The 20,673-nt window shown below is 43.1% G+C and overlaps 1 protein-coding gene across 12 annotated transcripts in view; it reads left to right on the top strand.

Annotated features, from left to right (window-relative positions):
* dab1a (DAB adaptor protein 1a) overlaps positions 1 to 20,673 on the top strand; it is an 88,235-nt gene that overhangs the window by 17,691 nt on the left and 49,871 nt on the right. For 11 of the 12 annotated variants that reach the window (XM_045706386.2, XM_045706383.2, XM_045706384.2 and 8 more), the window contains exons 1-2: positions 11,352 to 11,563; positions 16,456 to 16,743. In XM_045706386.2, the coding sequence (XP_045562342.1) occupies positions 16,677 to 16,743 (67 nt within the window). In that variant the 5' untranslated portion in view covers positions 11,352 to 11,563; positions 16,456 to 16,676. Of the gene's footprint in view, positions 1 to 11,351; positions 11,564 to 16,455; positions 16,744 to 20,673 lie in introns of those variants that run through there. The other variant, XM_014169219.3, reaches the window with a different exon arrangement.

Here is a 20,673-nt window from a genome sequence, read left to right as displayed (position 1 = left end):
TACTGTCAGGAGAAGGAGGAGAGCAGGCCCTACTGTCAGGAGAAGGGGCAATGGGGAAAACATTTTTTTTTAAATGACTTTAAAAATGGCAGAGCAATAATTGTTTAAAATTCATGAGCAGTTCAAATGACTGCTTTAGAGGTTCTAGTGTTAAGGAGCATCAGGTACTGCTGGAATGTATACCAATGGCATGTCATCTTTTTTTGAGTCATTCAAGAAATTACACTGGTAACTCAAAACTAAGGCTGTGAAAGTTGAACGTGTTAATAATGCGATAACGCGGAACCTTTTAAACGCACGTTTCCGCGTGGAGCCTTTTAAACACAACACGGAACACAGCTACAGTCATTGCTTGCTGCTTTACATGAAACGTCTATACATCGCTGAAGACCGTGTGCTTCTAGCCAAAATCATGTCAAAGTTATGCCCAATATTACTGCCGCTATGTTTTTTCTTTCTGTCGCTGATTCGTGCGCATGTAGCGGACCATTTTAAACTACTCACAAGCCGCTATTTTCTAAATTTGGATGGCACAGTAAGAATTGAAAAGGAGTAGGCTACTCAAAGAGATGCTTCAAAGGTAGGCTGCATATGCACGAGTGGGTGTGTGAGAGAGGATATGTATGAGAGCGGGAGTAAGTGGGCGAGTTCATTCATGGCCCGGTTCCCTAAAATATGCATACTCCGCCCACCTGTGGCACCGGGCCATGCAAACGAACTCGCCCTTTGAGAGAGAGAAGGTGCGGGAGGGAGAGTGTGTAGGCCTATGTGTGTAAATGTATGTGAACAATACAGATGGCTACAGTGTTTTTGTTATTGGACAAGTTTAAAAGCTCTTTGTTCTTTGTATCCATAGAGCTTTTTTTTTTTACTATAGTCACACACATTTACTTTTAAAGCTGTGTGTGTGTGCGTGTGTGCGTGTGTGCGTGTGTGTGTGTGTGAGAGAGAGAGAAATAGAGAGATCTGGCTACTGTACTGGGAGATTTCCAGCTAACGATATCTTCAATCATCTACAAACAGCATTCAGAGGCATAAGAATGCTAGCCTGAGTTCATCTGACTGTCGAAAATTGACCTAAATCTCGGAATACCGCAGTATCCCTTTCATTTATGGTTAGTAGAGGATTTATAAGGACCTACAGTATATTAAACATCTCATCAATTTTCTTATAAATCACGATTCAATACTTTAAATGTTTTTTTTTATTTTTATAAATGTGTGAATAAATAAGTTTCTAACATTTACAGATGTGGTAGTAATGATTCATAAATGATGAATCAACTATTTACTTATCCACTATAAATGCTTTATTATGTGGAGTTAATATAAAGGTCTACCCTGCTCTCTAATGATTTATTATGTGGAGTTAATATAAAGGTCTACCCTGCTCTCTAATGATTTATTATGTGGAGTTAATATAAAGGTATACCCTGCTCTCTAATGATTTATTAGGTGGAGTTAATATAAAGGTCTACCCTGCTCTCTAATGATTTATTATGTGGAGTTAATATAAAGGTCTACCCTGCTCTCTAATGATTTATTATGTGGAGTTAATATAAAGGTCTACCCTGCTCTCTAATGATTTATTATGTGGAGTTAATATAAAGGTCTACCCTGCTCTCTAATGATTTATTATGTGGAGTTAATATAAAGGTCTACCCTGCTCTCTAATGATTTATTATGTGGAGTTAATATAAAGGTCTACCCTGCTCTCTAATGATTTATTATGTGGAGTTAATATAAAGGTCTACCCTGCTCTCTAATGATTTATTATGTGGAGTTAATATAAAGGTCTACCCTGCTCTCTAATGATTTATTATGTGGAGTTAATATAAAGGTCTACCCTGCTCTCTAATGATTTATTATGTGGAGTTAATATAAAGGTCTACCCTGCTCTCTAATGATTTATTATGTGGAGTTAATATAAAGGTCTACCCTGCTCTCTAATGATTTATTATGTGGAGTTAATATAAAGGTCTACCCTGCTCTCTAATGATTTATTATGTGGAGTTAATATAAAGGTCTACCCTGCTCTCTAATGATTTATTATGTGGAGTTAATATAAAGGTCTACCCTGCTTCTAATGATTTATAGTGAGTTAATATAAAGTCTACCCTGCTATCTAATGATTTATTATGTGGAGTTAATATAAAGTCTACCCTGCTCTCTAATGTTTATTATGTGGTTAATATAAAGTCTACCCTGCTCTCTAATGATTTATTATGTGGAGTTAATATAAAGGTCTACCCTGCTCTCTAATGATTTATTATGTGGTTAATATAAAGTCTACCCTGCTCTCTAATGATTTATTATGTGGAGTTAATATAAAGTCTACCCTGCTCTCTAATGATTTATTAGGTGGAGTTAATATAAAGGTCTACCCTGCTCTCTAATGATTTATTATGTGGAGTTAATATAAAGGTCTACCCTGCTCTCTAATGATTTATTATGTGGAGTTAATATAAAGGTCTACCCTGCTCTCTAATGATTTATTATGTGGAGTTAATATAAAGGTCTACCCTGCTCTCTAATGATTTATTATGTGGAGTTAATATAAAGGTCTACCCTGCTCTCTAATGATTTATTAGTGGAGTTAATATAAGGTCTACCCTGCTCTCTAATGATTTATTATGTGGAGTTAATATAAAGGTCTACCCTGCTCTCTAATGATTTATTATGTGGAGTTAATATAAAGGTCTACCCTGCTCTCTAATGATTTATTATGTGGAGTTAATATAAAGGTCTACCCTGCTCTCTAATGATTTATTATGTGGAGTTAATATAAAGGTCTACCCTGCTCTCTAATGATTTATTATGTGGAGTTAATATAAAGGTCTACCCTGCTCTCTAATGATTTATTATGTGGAGTTAATATAAAGTCTACCCTGCTCTCTAATGATTTATTATGTGGAGTTAATATAAAGGTCTACCCTGCTCTCTAATGATTTATTATGTGGAGTTAATATAAAGTCTACCCTGCTCTCTAATGATTTATTGGGAGTTAATATAAAGGTCTACCCTGCTCTCTAATGATTTATTATGTGGAGTTAATATAAAGTCTACCCTGCTTCTAATGATTTATTAGTGGTTAATATAAAGTCTACCCTGCTCTCTAATGATTTATTATGTGGAGTTAATATAAAGGTCTACCCTGCTATCTAATGATTTATTATGTGGTTAATATAAGGTCTACCCGCTATCTAATGATTTATTATGTGGTTAATATAAGTCTACCCTGCTCTCTAATGATTTATTAGGTGGAGTTAATATAAAGGTCTACCCTGCTATCTAATGATTTATTATGTGGAGTTAATATAAAGGTCTACCCTGCTCTCTAATGATTTATTATGTGGAGTTAATATAAAGGTCTACCCTGCTCTCTAATGATTTATTATGTGGAGTTAATATAAGGTCTACCCTGCTCTCTAATGATTTATTATGTGGAGTTAATATAAAGGTCTACCCTGCTCTCTAATGATTTATAATGTGTAGTTAATATAAAGTCCTACCCTGCTCTCTAATGATTTATTATGTGGAGTTAATATAAAGTCTACCCTGCTCTCTAATGATTTATTATGTGGAGTTAATATAAAGTCTACCCTGCTCTCTAATGATTTATTATGTGGAGTTAATATAAAGGTCTACCCTGCTCTCTAACGATTTATTATGTGGTTAATATATTGTCTACCCTGCTCTGTAATGATTTATTATGTGGAGTTAATATAAAGGTCTACCCTGCTCTCTAATGATTTATTAGGTGGAGTTAATATAATGTCTACCCTGCTCTCTAATGATTTATTATGTGGAGTTAATATAAAGTCTACCCTGCTCTCTAATGATTTATTAGGTGGAGTTAATATAAAGGGCTACCCTGCTCTCTAATGATTTATTATGTGGAATTAATATAAAGGACTACCCTGCTCTCTAATGATTTATAATGTGTAGTTAATATAAAGTCCTACCCTGCTCTCTAATAAGTCTGACTTCTGACTCTTGTCTCTCATCTCCCTTTCTTTAGCCTGTCCCTCCACTCCTCCCTCCATCCCTCCCTCCCTGCAAGCCCTTCTTCCACCCCACCCCTCCTCTCACATTCATTCCTCCTCGTCTCCTTTCCTCTGCCTGGGCTCTCTGTCTGTAGCATTCCTCCTCGTCTCCTTTCCTCTGCCCGGGGTCTCTGTCTGTAGCATTCCTCCACGTATCCTTTCCTCTGCCCGGGGGCTCTGTCTGTAGCATTCCTCCTCGTCTCCTTTCCTCTGCCCGGGGTCTCTGTCTGTAGCATTCCTCCTCGTCTCATTTCCTCTGCCCGGGGTCTCTGTCTGTAGCATTCCTCCTCGTCTCCTTTCCTCTGCCCGGGGCCTCTGTCTGTAGCATTCCTCCTCGTCTCTTTTCCTCTGCCCGGGGTCTCTGTCTGTAGCATTCCTCCTCGTCTCCTTTCCTCTGCCCGGGGTCTCTGTCTGTAGCATTCCTCCTCGTCTCCTTTCCTCTGCCCGGGGTCTCTGTCTGTAGCATTCCTCCTCGTATCCTTTCCTCTGCCCGGGGGCTCTGTCTGTAGCATTCCTCCTCGTCTCCTTTCCTCTGCCCGGGGGCTCTGTCTGTAGCATTCCTCCTCGCCTCCTTTCCTCTGCCCGGGGTCTCTGTCTGTAGCATTCCTCCTCGTCTCCTTTCCTCTGCCCGGGGTCTCTGTCTGTAGCATTCCTCCTCATCTCCTTTCCTCTGCCGGGGGCTTTGTCTGTAGCATTCCTCCTCGTCTCCTTTCCTCTGCCCGGGGGCTCTGTCTGTAGCATTCCTCCTCGTCTCCTTTCCTCTGCCCGGGGTCTCTGTCTGTAGCATTCCTCCTCGTCTCCTTTCCTCTGCCCGGGGTCTCTGTCTGTAGCATTCCTCCTCGTCTCCTTTCCTCTGCCCGGGGTCTCTGTCTGTAGCATTCCTCCTCGTCTCCTTTCCTCTGCCCGGGGGCTCTGTCTGTAGCATTCCTCCTCGTCTCCTTTCCTCTGCCCGGGGTCTCTGTCTGTAGCATTCCTCCTCGTCTCCTTTCCTCTGGCGGGGTCTCTGTCTGTAGCATTCCTCCTCGTCCTCCTACAGAACAGGGAACACTAGTCTCAGTAGTGTCTGGTGCAGTGTATAAGACAGCTCAGACTGTTTCTGCTACAACTTCTGGCTTTCCTCTAGAATGCACATAGTACACACACACATAGACAAACGGATAAGAGAGGAGTGGAGAGGAAAGGAGAGATGAGGAGAGGAGGGATAGAGGAGAGAGAAAAGGGGAGGAGAGGAGGAGGAGGTTAAGGTTAGAGTCAGTATTAACTTGTAACATCTCAATGGACCTGCAAAACTCTGACTGTGTCTTAAATCACCCTTTCAGTGCTCACCCTGACTGATTTACCCACACCCGTATTCACATAGGCACCCACTCATACATGCATACACACTCACACACAGGCACACGCTCATACAGCCTTGACTCAAACACCCTGCCATGGCTTTAATGTGCTGAGTCTCATTGATTGAATATTACCTATAGTCAGGGTTGGGGAGTAACGGATTAAATGTAATCCGTTACAGGTAAGGGATTACCAAAAACCGGTAACTAATCCGTTACGTTACCAGCTAAAATATTGTAATCGGTTTACAGATACCTTTGAAAAACTACATGATTTCTTCGAGTATTGTTTTTAAAATCAGAAAGGCTGTTTGCGAAAATAAATATTTGACATTTCTCTGTTTTTATAATGACATTCAAATTAGCATTGAAAAAAGGCGCAAATTTAAGTTTGTTCCATCTGAGCGAGTCTGACCACAAGTCAGAGACCGATATGATTACACAGCGAATGTGTTTGATGGATCTCGGGAAAAGAGCAGGAATAGGCTTTTTTAGGCTACAGTCGTCTTCCAATGGTGCGACTGCTGTCGGCGTCCAAAAATTATCCAACTGTAATAAACGCTTGGAAGTAAGGATGACAGCAGTGATGTAGTCTACGGCGATACAGATATAACATATTATTGATATCTACATAGCGCATTGATGTGAATCACACTGCTGCTCTCTCATTTAGTTATTTGCGCCTTACGGATTGTGGTTGTTGTGGATGGCTGTTCACAAATCTAAATGTGTATTTGAACCCAATAATGGTTAAATTCAAGAAGTTTAAGCTGCCTGTCAATCATTGTTTTTGAAACCAATGGACAGCCAGTGAAAAATGCGCTCTTGCAACTGCTGCACAGTGCGGACCCCAGCCCATGGAATAAAAGTGGGGCTTTTATTGCTCAATCTAATTAATACTGATAAAATAAAATCCATAGGCCCAATGGACACATGCTCAAACTTGCACACTTTTGATAGACTTAAAGGGGAAATCTGTAGTTGCTACATCAATTTTTAGACTTATGAATTATATATATATATATATATATATATATAGATTCTTGAAGAATATAACTTAAAAATCCCTCATGAGCTTATTTCAACTGTCACACAACCCAAAATATAAGCTTGTTTTATTCCAATGTTTGTAAACATTGTAAATGTAAACAAACACTGTATAGCCTCATAACATGGTTAAAACAATCATTTTGATATCATGGATGGTCAGCCCTTGCATCCATATCATCTATTCATCTGAGAGTGGTTACCTTTCTCCAGGCCCATCCCTCATATTTTTACCAAAACAGAGGCGAGGCGACCGTTTTGTTATTGTTTCAACTGTGGATTTGCCCTTTAAACAGCTGCATATTATCAAGATATCAGTGTCACCAACAATAAGGTAAATAATAGGCCTATAGCAAATGCAGCAAACGACATTCATTTTTCACATGTAAATAGCACTTTCACTAGTGCTCAAAGCATGCCATTACATGAGCGCAGCATTTATTTTTCAACTCAAATCAATGAGCCCAATCAGCCCTCCATGACAACAGACTCATGAACAACAGAGTAGGGCTGGCTAATAAGTCCTTAGTTTTGGGGTCATGCTCAGGTAAAACAATTTGGATAATCTACACTTCCCTATTTCCAAGTCCTATTCCTGTAGATCAAGGGGTATAACATTTATTGTAATGACTGGATTTCTGATAGTCTTTGTTTTTTAATGTAAAGATATAATTGAATCATATTATTATATATAGTAGAAAGTGATGGGTTAGAAGAAGCCTACATAACCAACCCATAAAGTCAAATGTAACATCCATATATGGCCAGATATGTAAACTTTAACATTGATTTATCTTGCAATACATGTTGTTCAATTGGTAACATACATTTTTGTTTTCTTCTAATGCCTCTTAAAGGGAAAGTAATCTAAAAGTAACTGAATGTAATCCGATTACGTTAATGAGTTTGGGTAATCCAAAAGTTACGTTACTGATTACAATTTTGGACAGATAACTATTAACTGTAACGGATTACATTTAGAAAGTAACTTATCCAACCCTGCCTATAGTACATTACCGGTGGTAGAGGAGCCATCCGGTGTCTGTGTTGTGATTGGACCAGAGAGATCTCGTGGGTGTGGCTCTAACTAAGATGGCAGGAGGGCGTGATGAGGACGGTGAAGACGGATAGGAGGAGGAACGAGGGAGAGTAATCAGATCCAGGTGTTTTGGCGCGTTTAATTACTCACCTGCGAGACTTACGAGATGAGCAGACGACAAACACACACACACACACGAGACACACACACACACACACACACACACACACACACACACACACACACACACACACACACACACACACACACACACACGAGACACTCAGATGGGACTAATTACTAAAACTCCACCACAGAGAATGTTACAGCACGGCTGGCAAACACACACACACACACACACACACACACACACACACACAGCCAGACTCCAATATCCCAATTCATCACACCGCCGCTCCTCAAGTCCCACCAGCAGAGAGAAAGCGATTGAGGAAGAGAGAGGAGAGAGAGAAGGAGATATTAGAGGTAGAGAGAATAGAGAGCTGGTCCCTAGAGACTGTGTTGCTGCAGGCAATGCTACAGGTAACACGCCTGTTACTGTACAGATGGTAGGCGAGAGAGAGAGACGGAGGAAGGGAGAGATAGAAAGCTCACCACAGTTTCTCTCTTTCACCTCTGTGTGGGAGACTTGGAGAGGGGGAGTAAAGGGGAGAAGGAAGGAGAGAGCGGAGGAAGGGTTTCCGATCAGTGTTTCTCAACCTTTTTATACCAGGAATCAGCAAGCTACGATCCTTCCTCTTTGGAGGAAGTAACTAGTGACTATATAGTGTGGGGTCTGATTGCCCATTCCAATCACACAGACACACTCCTTCCCTCCACCTCTGTCAGTGACAACACATTTATTCCCCTCTTCATGCTGGCTGCGTCTCTCCGTCTCTCTCCCCCTCTCCGTCTCTCTCCCCCTTTCCGTCTCTCTCCCCCTCTCCGTCTCTCCCTCCATCTGTGGTATGTGTGAGTATCATTAGTAGTGGTAGCATGATGGATGGCTTAGAGGGGCTTTTCTCTGGCAAGGTGGGACTCGGCTTAGCACGCCATCATTACCTACCTCACGCATGCACGCGCACACACACACACACACACACACACACACACACGTGACAGTCCTCTCTGAGGACAGGGTGCTCAAACACCGTAGAGGAGAGAGTGTAGAGCCATTCAGGATGGGAATGTTCTAATCATTCACGCTGCATACACAATGTGTGTGATGTATGTGTGTGTTTGTTTGTGTGTTTGTACAAGACTTTGAAATTGAAATATGCAAAAATGTCCTGAGCCCGAACGACCAATACTGAGTCATGTCATGTCATGTCATGTCATGTCATGTCATGTCATGTCATGTCATGTCATGTCATGTCTGTCTGTCTGTCTGTCTGTCTGTCTGTCTGTCTGTCTGTCTGTCTGTCTGTCTGTCTGTCTGTCTGTCTGTCTGTCTGTCACTCCTGTTCAGTGTGCGTGTGCGTCACATACAAGATAGCAGGGATGAGTCAGTCACTTCGCTGTTTTATGACAAGCTGAAATACTTGTTACCTTGAACCTCGAGGAGCTGTGGCAACGCTTCTACACTTGTGTGTAGGTGCTGTGTAGGTGCTGTGTAGGTGCTGCACCTATGAGTATGAAAATGGGAGAGCGAGAGAGAGAGAGAGAGAGAGGGAGAGATGGTGAGGAGTAGGGTTGCAAAATTCTAGTATCTTTGCCAACATTCCCAAGATTTCCAGAAATTCCTGGAACAGACAGGAAATCCAGAATCCTCCAACCAGGATTACTGGAAAACCTGGGGATTTGGGGAAAGTTACCTGAATTTTGAAACCCCAGTGAGGAGAAAAAGTAGGGTGATGACAGACTGACTCTGTCTCAGAGTCAATTCTCTCTGTGCTGGCCACTGGCTGCTTTGGACATTAGATTAGATAGTGTTATTGAGACACACTGCTGTTTATGACCTACCTCACCATGATACAGCAGCTCTCCCCTCCCCTCCCCTCTCCTGTCCTCTCCATCTACGTGACAGTAGTGTGTGAGCGTGTGTGACAGGACAGCAGTGATCAACTAGAGTGAATAATGTAGAAGTGCATCACTCCTTTATCCCCAGTATTCTGCTCCACTGGTTCCCACTCTATTTAGACTGAGGAGGGTTCCTGTGTTCCGTCCAGAGATGCGACACATCACTCACCTGTTTAGGCTGGCCTGCTGGCTTCTGTCAGCCACACGTCTGACAGAGAGGCTTCTGTTTTCTGGCTGTGTGATGAAGGAAAAGGAACAGACATGGGTGAACTGGTCCAATTTACATTGTAACAGATTAACAAGGCACGTGGGAGAAACACACTTATAAAACACTGCCTGTTTTATCTCTGTTTCTGTGTATTCCCTGTGGAGAATACACAGCTTTGATATCTACAGCCCCATATCTAGAAATAGACTGGGTGAACGAGAAGTGAGGTGTGTGTGTGTTTATGTATGTGCGTCTTTTGGGTGAATGAGATATGAGGCAGGCTCTTTATGTCTTCAGAATAGTGATGGTGCTATAGTTAGTTTGGGTGAATGAGATATGAGGCAGGCTCTTTATGTCTTCAGAATAGTGATGGTACTATAGTTAGTTTGGGTGATTGAGATATGAGGCAGTCTCTTTATGTCTTCAGAATAGTGATGGTACTATAGTTAGTTTGGGTGATTGAGATATGAGGCAGTCTCTTTATGTCTTCAGAATAGTGATGGTGCTATAGTTAGTTTGGGTGAATGAGATATGAGGCAGTCTCTTTATGTCTTCAGAATAGTGATGGTACTATAGTTAGTTTGGGTGAATGAGATATGAGGCAGTCTCTTTATGTCTTCAGAATAGTGATGGTACTATAGTTAGTTTGGGTGATTGAGATATGAGGCAGTCTCTTTATGTCTTCAGAATAGTGATGGTGCTATAGTTAGTTTGGGTGATTGAGATATGAGGCAGTCTCTTTATGTCTTCAGAATAGTGATGGTGCTATAGTTAGTTTGGGTGATTGAGATATGAGGCAGTCTCTTTATGTCTTCAGAATAGTGATGGTACTATAGTTAGTTTGGGTGATTGAGATATGAGGCAGTCTCTTTATGTCTTCAGAATAGTGATGGTACTATAGTTAGTTTGGGTGATTGAGATATGAGGCAGTCTCTTTATGTCTTCAGAATAGTGATGGTGCTATAGTTAGTTTGGGTGATTGAGATATGAGGCAGTCTCTTTATGTCTTCAGAATAGTGATGGTACTATAGTTAGTTTGGGTGATTGAGATATGAGGCAGGCTCTTTATGTCTTCAGAATAGTGATGGTGCTATAGTTAGTTTGGGTGATTGAGATATGAGGCAGTCTCTTTATGTCTTCAGAATAGTGATGGTGCTATAGTTAGTTTGGGTGAATGAGATATGAGGCAGTCTCTTTATGTCTTCAGAATAGTGATGGTACTATAGTTAGTTTGGGTGAATGAGATATGAGGCAGGCTCTTTATGTCTTCAGAATAGTGATGGTGCTATAGTTAGTTTGGGTGATTGAGATATGAGGCAGTCTCTTTATGTCTTCAGAATAGTGATGGTACTATAGTTAGTTTGTTGACACTGACACTACATGAATGTGCCGTTTGCAGCGTTGCTGCTACCACGTCTGCAGTCCCACATCATTTATTACAGCTGACACTCAGGCTTTAGTTCAGCGGGCTAACAGTCTGAAGACTCTCCTCCTTTCTCCCTGGGCAGTGTGGTGTCTGCTTTTCTCTGTGCTTTCATTAACCCGCCCAGTCCTGAACTTTACCTCTCTTTCTGTCTCTCTCTGATCATCCAATCTTTCATCTATCTTTCTTTCTTATCTTGCCTGATCTATCGCCCTTCCTTCCTTTTCTCTCCAGTCTCTCGCACTTTGCTCCCTCTCTCCTCGAACGACCTTTAACCTCCTGTCTCAGCATTCCTTCTCTCCTCTCTTTCTCTCCTTGTCTTTTCATCTCTGTGCTCGGTACAGCAGTGTAGCAGTCGTGTGGTGTTCTGCAGTATTCAGAAGTATTTAACAGTATTCTACAGTCGTCTGGTTTCTGGTGTTCTCAGGACAGGTGTTACAGCTGGTAGGTACAATAACTAAACATGTCGCTGTGAGATTGTTGGGATTAAAAGGACAAAATACACATCATGACAAGAGAGACAACACTACATAAAGAGAGACCTAAGACAACAACACAACATGGCAGAAACACATGACAACACAGCATGGTAGCGACACAACATGACGACAACAGCATGGTAGCAACACAACATGGCAGCAGCACAAAACATGGTACAAACATTATTGGGCACAGACAACAGTATAAAGGGCAAGAAGGTAGAGACAACAATACATCACGCAAAGCAGTAAGAGTGTCCATGACTGAGTCTTTGAATGAAGAGATGGAGATAAAACTGTCCAGTTTCAGTGTTTGTTGCAGCTCGTTCCAGTCGATAGCTGCAGTGAACTGAAAAGAGGAGCAACCCAGCAATGTGTGTGCTTTGGGGACCTTTAACAGAATGTGACTGGCAGAACAGGTGTTGTATGTGGAGGATGAGGGCTGCAGTAGGTATCTCAGATAGACGGGAGTGAGGCCTAAGAGGGTTTTATAAATAAGCATCAACCAGTGGGTCTTGTGTCGGGTATACAGAGATTACCAGTTTACAGAGGAGTATAGAGTGCAGTGATGTGTCCGATAAGGAGCATTGGTGGCAAATCTGATGGCCGAATGGTAAAGACCACGGTAAAGACCACCCGAATGGTAAAGACCACCCGAATGGTAAAGACCACTCGAATGGTAAAGACTACCCGAATGGGACAACAACCACCCGAGCCACTGCCTGTTCACCCCGCTAACATCCAGAAGGCGAGGTCAGTACAGGTGCATCAAAGCTGGGACAGAGAGACTGAAAAACAGCTTCTATCTCAAGGCTATCAGACTGTTAAACAGCCATCACTAACATTGAGTGGCTGCTGCCAACATACTGACTCAAATCTCTAGCCACTTTAATAATTTAAAATTGGATGTAATAAATGTATCACTAGTCACTTTAAACAATGGCACTTTATATAATGTTTACATACCCTACATTGCTCATCTCATATGTATATACTGTACTCTATACCATCTACTGCATCTTGCCTATGCCGTTCGGCCATCGCTCATCTATATATGTATATGTACATATTCTTATTTCATTCCTTTACACTTGTGTGTAAAAGGTAGTTGTTGTGAAATTGTTAGATTACTTGTTAGATATTACTGCTCGGTCAGAACTAGAAGCACAAGCATTTCGCTACACTCGCTTTAACATATGCTAACCATGTATATGTGACCAATAAAATTTGATTTGATTTGACCATCAAGCCGCTCGAGAACACCCTGACCTGCCGATCTATAAATTATGTCTCAATAATCTAGCATGGGTAGGATGGTCATCTGAATCAGGGTTAGTTTGGCAGCTGGGGTGAAAGAGGAGCGATTACGATAGAGGAAGCCACGTCTAGATTTAACTTTAGCCTGCAGCTTTGATATGTGCTGAGAGAAGGACAGTGCACCGTCTAGCCATACTCCCAAGTACTTGTATGACGTGACTACCTCAAGCTCTAAACCCTCAGAGGTAGTAATCATACCTGTAGGGAGAGGGGAATTCTTCTTACCAAACCACATGACCTTTGTTTTGGAGGTGTTAAGGGTAGAGAAAGCTTGTTGGACACTAAGAACGCTTTGTTGCATATCAAGAAGCTGATTAAACAGCATGATCATTACACAGGTACACCTTGTGCTGGGGGACAATAAAAGGCCACTCTAAAATGTGCAGTTTTGTCACACAACACAATGCCACAGATGTCTTAAGTTTTGAGGAAGTGTGCAATTGGCATGCTGAATGCAGGAATGTCCACCAGAGCAGCTGCCAGAGAATGTAATGTTCATTTTTCTACCATAAGCCACCACCATCGTCGTTTTATAGAACAGAGTGCCCCATGGTGGCGGTGGAGTACCCCATGGTGGCGGTGAGCCCCATCTCGCAAGGATATGTACACAATTCCTGAAAGCTGAAAATCTCCCAGTTCATTCATGGCCTGCATACTCACCAGTCACCCATTAAGCATGTTTGGGATGCTCTGGATTGACGTGTATGTAAGCGTGTTCCAGTTCCCACCAATATTCAGCAACTTCGTACAGCCATTGAAGAGGAGTGGGATAACATTCCACAGGCTACAATCAACAGCCTGATCAACTCTATTGCGAAGGAGATGTGTCGCGCTGCATGAGGCAAATGATCACACCAGATACTGACTGGTTTTCTGTTCCACACCCCTACCTTTTTTTTAAGGTATCTGTGACCAACAGATGCATATCTGTATTCCCAGTAATGTTAAATCCATAGATTAGAGCCTAATACATTTGTTTAAATTGACTGAAAATCTTATATGAACTGTAGCTCAGTAAAATATTTAAAATTGTTGCATGTTGCGTTTTATATTTTTGTTCAGTGTAACTACAGACAGACAGTATGACCTATAAGTAATGTCAGGGTTAGTTGAACCTCTACCTGTATACTTGTACACCTAGGTGTGTAACGTCACCTGCTGTAAACCCTGTTGGGTTACTTTCTTACTTAGACTCTGTAGCCGTGTCAGAGTACAGAGAGAGAGAGAGGGTGGGGGGGGGGGGGGGGGGGAGAGGAGAAGAATGAGAGATAGGTAGTTTATTATTCAGAGAGAGCTGAGTGGCTGAATGAGTGTAGCTGCTAATCTCACCCTAAGCGTGATGGACAGAACACAATGAGAGAGAGAGGGAAGTAGAGAGAGAGGGAGGGCGATAGAGAGAGACAGAGCAGAGATAGATGGAGGTAGAGAGAGAGAGGGAGGGAGATAGACATTTACCAAAAAGAGAAGTGACAGTGCAGGGATTGGCCTTGCTGTCCTCCCTCCCTCTCTGCCAGTGTGTCTGTGTAGAAGCAGATGATTTCTGGGCATTAAGCTCCTCTTGGCAGCGCCCGGTTTATGGACACACATATACACACACACATAGGCAGACACACACACACACACACACAACTGTTGGCTGTGGCCCACTTACGGGTATCCAATTTGCCGCTTGTTTCCTCCTCCTGTCCTCCTCTCTTCTCGTTCTTCAGAGGCACTAAGCCATGTTCATGTCCATCTCTCAGCTCAGACCAGGATAGGACAGCTGATTTCTACAGTCAAACACAACGGTGTTTCTCAACCTTTCTATACCAGGGACCTGTATGGATCTTTCTACGCCATGGTTTACATTTAAAACAGAACTGTCCAAATTAGCCAACCATCTAAGGGATTGGCCTACAACATCCCAGGGTCGTTGGGAAACATTGCAGTATTCGAGGTTGTTGTTGTTATGTTTCTTAATTGTGTTATATGTTAATGTTGAGCCACTGTTATAGGACAACATGCTGAATGTCTTCCTCCTCTCTCTGAAATCTGTCTTTCTCCCTCAGGGTATCTCAGCCTAGATTAGAAATATCTCTGACTTTCCCCAGAGAAATCCACCAGATGCCAAGCACATATGCACGTGCGCACGTACGCAAGCACGCAGGCATGACTCGCACACACACACACTCATACACACATGGGGGTGGTGCAGCACTTACAGAGGGGTGGTGCAACACTTACAAACATATGGCAACATTATAAGACAGATAAACAGCTAAACAGTCTGGTAGAAATGAAGAATAATCCACTAGAAATAAAGGATATCTAGCTGAGGCGACTTTCACGCCTTGAAAGAGAGAGTTAGTAGACAGAAAAGCCAGATTGAAAACAGGGGGGGGCTGGTTTGGAGCTGAGGTTGCATTAGTGTCCTTTCTCCACTCCCCCTCTCTCTCCCTCTTCTCTCTCCCTCCATTTTGCAGCAGAGTGGCCATAATAGCAGAACTTGGAGTGACTCATTCAGTACAGTACAACTCCAGCGTGTTTTACTCTGATAAAGAGTATTGTCAGTGTGAGTGTGTTTGTGTGTGTGAGATCTGTTGGTTAGAATGCAGAGGGTTACCAAGGTCACATCGTCCACTGAACCCCCTTCCATCCTCAAAAGAGTCAGAGTTAATCTGATCAAAAACTCCAAACGTGTAGCTGATATTGAACATGTTTTATTAGCAAGTCTTCAAAACCTAATTCTACGTCTAGCTAAGGTGTTTTGTGGCTAAAGACGCCAGTTCACACACACAGTGCTGAATACCCCCTCTAGCTAGCTAGCTAATGCAGTGAAGTTCCAGCTAATGCACAAATTAGTTTTCATGATATCTCTTCTGCCATGATTAGTGCGACGAGTTCTACAGCACAGTTGACTGCTCTCTGCGACGTTATCGTTATCGCGTTGGCCAAATGTTACAAAGTCGCGAGGCAGAGTGCCAGCCGTCAGATCCATGCTGATTTCTGAGAACAGTCCCATAACGTTGGTGTCTTTATAACTTCATCAACAAAATGTCAAACTAGCTAACGTGTGGCCATTCAAACGAGCTTGCACTAGGCTGCTAGCTTGAGCATGGTTTACCGTAGTAGCCAGTGCGTCATAGCCACCAAGAGCCGAGTCATTTTCAGAATTAGGAACTAGTGTCAGGTGGATGAGCAGAATCTCTATATTTTTTTTGATGAGTCACACGTCCTTCAAGACAGATCGATTGAGGGACGAGCATCACGTAGACAATGGGGCTTTGCCATTATGGGCAACTCTCAACTCACAGGAGACAGATGGGCACACGGGGCATGTGGGGCATTAGTTGGATAGAGGACTGTAGAGGTGAAGAGGAAGGAAGGAGAGGGGAGGGAGGAAGAAGGGATGCCTAATCTCCCTGTCTCCTCCAAAGTCTCCTTGGGACAGGATAGTATCAATGTGTGGAAAAAAGTTGAATAAATGTACCAACCATCTCTCTCTCCCTTCCTTTCCCTCTCGCCCTCTCATCCCCCTTCTCTCTCTCTCTGTGTCCCCAGCTCTCTGTAAGTGTGTGTGGGATGTCGTGTCAGGGCTAGAGCCCTTCCCTCTCCCATGAGCCTGTGTGCCCACACACACACACGGCGCCCCCACACACACACACGGCGCCCCCACAAACACACAGACACACGGCGCTGACGTTGTGAAGTGGACCCTCGGAAACAGACCGGAGCAGAACCGGATCAAACCAGCCTGTGGGCCGGCGGGGCGGAACCTGAGGATGTCAACAGAGGCGGAGCTACAGCCAGCTGTCAGGCCCAGTGTCAGGAGAGACTCCAGGAGGAAAGGTAATACTGTTTCATAAAGGTTTCGTAATGCTTCTATAATGCCTTTATAATGCCTTCATACTGACTTGTGAAGTGTTACAGTGCTGTCATTAGATTGCACCTGAAGCTAAACAAAGGCAGGTGTTAAGCTGTAGCTAACAGGTGTGTCGGTACAAGTGCCGGGGGCATAGGTGATGCCAGTATGTGTGTCCATCTCTCTGGCCTGAACACCTGGAGAGGTCTGTACCCAGGTGCCCTAACCCCCAGACCCTGCCCAACAGTCATACAATGATTTACTAAACAGCGGGCACTCTGTTACTGACACAATGGCTTAAAACTTTATGGATGTGAACACATATTGTTGTCTTCACACGCGCACACACACACGCACGCACGCACACACGCACACACACACACACACACACACACACACACACACACACACACACACACACACACACACACACACACACACACACACACACACCCCCCCCCCCCCCCCCCCCCCCCCCCCCCCCCCGTGAGGGTGATGAAATACAAATGCAATTATATTTGTTCCAACTGTATTCCACCCAGAGCAAATCAGTCTGCTGTGGACCCTGTAGAAAGTCTGTTAGTGGATCAGTACTCTCCCTAGGAGGATGTGGAAACCTGTTGGGTTTCCCTATTGTCCTTGTGTGTGTGCGTGTGCATGCTTGTGTGTGTTCTCCCATAGGCATGCTCTGCTTTGAAAGCTCCATCTATTTTGAGGTTTCAGACCCAGTCTGCTGCTCCATATAGAAGACTTACCCATAAACCCATTATACACACTTAAAGGTGCTACGTATAAAATGTCTCAACCATGTGGAAGCTAGGTGAATTGCAACAATACTTAGGCTGAATATAAACAACTTTCCCTCCTCTTCTGCATCCCATTTCCTCACAGCACAGGACAGACTTTGTGGCTGTGGAATCTAGTGGAAACTACTCTCACTTGAGACTTGTACTTTCAGTTTGGCCCACCAGCTTCAAACAGCTGAAAATACGTTTTGTTAGTAAAAGATATTTCACATCGATTTACAGTACATTCGGAAGGTATTCAGACCCCTTGAGTTTTTCCACATTTTTAGTATCATTTTTATTTTCCACAGTCTTATTCAAACATTTCCCCTCATCAATCTACACACAATACCCCATAATGGAAAAGCAAAAACAAGTTTTTAGAAAAAAAACAAAATACCTTATTTACATAAAAGTATTCAGAACCTTTGCTATGAGAGTCGAAATTGAGCTCAGCTGCATCCTGTTTTCATTGATCATCCTTGAGATGTTTCTACAACTTGATTGGAGTCCACCTGTGGTAAATTCAATTGATTGGACATGATTTGGAAAGGCATAAACCTGTCTATATAAGGTCCCACAGTTGACAGTGCATGTCAGAGCAAAAACCAAGCCATGAGGTTGAAGGAATTGTCTGTAGAGCTCCAAGACAGGTTGTGTCGAGGCACAGATCTGGGGAAGGGTACCAAAACAGCATTGAAGTTACCAAGAACACAGTGGCCTCTATCATTCTTAAATGGAAGAAGTTTAGGAAGAACTTGGAAAAACCACCAAGACTCTTCCTACAGCTGGCCGCCCAGTCAAACTGAGCAATCGGGGGAGAAGGGCCTTGGTAAGGGAGGTAACCAAGAACCCGATGGTCACTCTGACAGAGCTCCAGAGTTCCTCTATGGAGATGGGAGAACCTTCCAGAAGGACAACCATCTCTGCAGCACTCCACGAATCAGGCCTTTATTGTAGAGTGGCCAGATGGAAGCCACTCCTCAGTAAAAGGCACATGACCGCCCGGTTGGAGTTTGCCAAAAGGCACCTAAAGTACTTTCAGACCATGAGAAACAAGATTCTTTGGTCTGATGAAACCAAGATTGAACTCTTCGGTCTGAATGCCAAGCGTCACGTCTGGAGGAAACCTGGCACCATCCCTACGGTGAAGCATGGTGGCAGCATCATGCTGTGAGGATGTTTTTCAGCGGCAGGGACTGGGAGACTAGTCAGGATCAAGGGAAAGATGTACAGAGCAAAATACAGAGAGATCCTTGATCAAAACCTGCTCCAGAGCGGTCAGGACCCCAGACTGGGGCGAAGGTTCACCTACCAACAGGACAACGACCCTAAGCACACAGCCAAGACTACACAGAAGTAGCTTTGGAACAAGTCTCTGAATGTCCTTGAGTGGCCCAGACAGAGCCCGGACTTGAAGCCATCGAACATCTCTGGAGAGACCTGTAAATAGCTGTGCAGCAACCCTCCCCATCCAACCTGACAGAGCTTGAGAGGATCTGCAGAGAAGAAGGGGAGAAACTCCCCAAATACAGGTTTGTCAAGCTTGTAGCGTCATACCCAAGAAGACTCGAGGCTGTAATCGCTGCCAAAAGTGGTTCAACAAATGACTGAGTAAAGGGTCTGAATACTTATGTAAATGTGATATTTCAGTTGTTGTTTTTTATTTGCAAAAATTGATAAAAAACTGTTTTTGCTTTTGTCATTATGGTGTATTGTATGTAGATTGATGAGGGGAAAAACTATTGAATCAATTTTAGAATTATGTAAGCAACATAAGAAAATGTGTAAAAAGTCAAGAGGTCTGAATACTTTCCCGAATGCACTGTAGATTGTACAATGATTCTTTACACTATGAGTTGCCTGTTTGGTAACATAAACTGAAATTAGGCAAACATTATAGAATTTTACCCACCAGGTAAGGGCAGGGCAATTTCTGCTTGTGCGATGATAACCATGCCTCTGAGTGAAGCTTTGACAACAAGAGCCAGAAGGTTGAACAATCTTTATGCAATTTTGTGTGGGCCAAAAACGTTTTTGTTGTTGTTGTTGAAACAAAGAAACATTGTGAAACTATCATTCCGCTATTACTGCCGATATCAGGACATTTTCTGAAATTACAATGCAAAAATATTACATATAGTTCCTTTAACCTCTACACCTCTCCTCTATCCTCCATCTCCATCGTCAGCTCTCTCTCCCCATCCGTCTCTCTCTCTTTCTCTCCCCCTCCATCCCCTTCTTCCCCCTCTGGGCAGTTAGTTAGTATGCTTTTACAATCGCATGCTGTCCCTGCTACATAGAGTGATAAAACCGTTACAGTGAACACACACACAGAAACACACACACACACACACACTCCGGGTGATAATAAAACAGTGACAGTGGGACGGCTGAGGAGGCTGCTTCCTCATATCAATGAAATGCTTCTCTCTGTCTGTTTCTCCAAGCTCTCATCTGAGGAGTGATACTGAATTAATATCGCTGATGTTCAGACCTCTAAATGACCTCTGTGTCTAAGAGGAGAGAAAAAGAGAAAGACAGAGCGAGAGAAAAGCCCCATAAATGTAATTAAAGTGATTTTTGTGATGTGGGTGTATTCCGGTGTTAGTGTGTTGTCTATGTGGCCAACCAATTCTTAAATCCGGGTCTGCTGCACACCACAAGACTAGGTTAGACCAATGAGCTAAAGTATTTGTGTGTGTGTGTGTGTGTGTGTGTGTGTGTGTGTGTGTGTGTGTGTGTGTGTGTGTGTGTGTGTGTGTGTGTGTGTGTGTGCGTGTGCGTGTGTGTGTGTGCGCGTGCCACGGTCTCCTCCAGACTGTTCATGTGGTTGTTCGACCGCACCAGTTACTAGTCTCCATAGCAACAGTTTCTCCGCAAGTAATTTGCACATGGAAACATCCCATATGTCACACTCATACTCTCTCACACACACACGCACACACACTCTCTTGCAGACACACACACACTCTCTCAGACACACACAGATGGCTACATTGCTGGGACAAGCTCACCATCTCTCCATTTCTCTTTCATGTGTTTTTTTCTCCATCTCTCCTTCTTTCTCTCCATCCCTCCATCACAGGACCCTGCTGGGAGAATGAAGGGAGTAGATTCATTAAGATCTCC

The sequence above is a fragment of the Salmo salar genome, chromosome 23 (assembly GCF_965601325.2).
Source record: "Salmo salar chromosome 23, fSalSal1, whole genome shotgun sequence".
In the NCBI taxonomy this organism is placed as follows: domain Eukaryota; kingdom Metazoa; phylum Chordata; class Actinopteri; order Salmoniformes; family Salmonidae; genus Salmo; species Salmo salar.
Note: the sequence above shows the minus strand (reverse complement) of the source record. Positions and strands in the feature narration are given on the sequence as shown.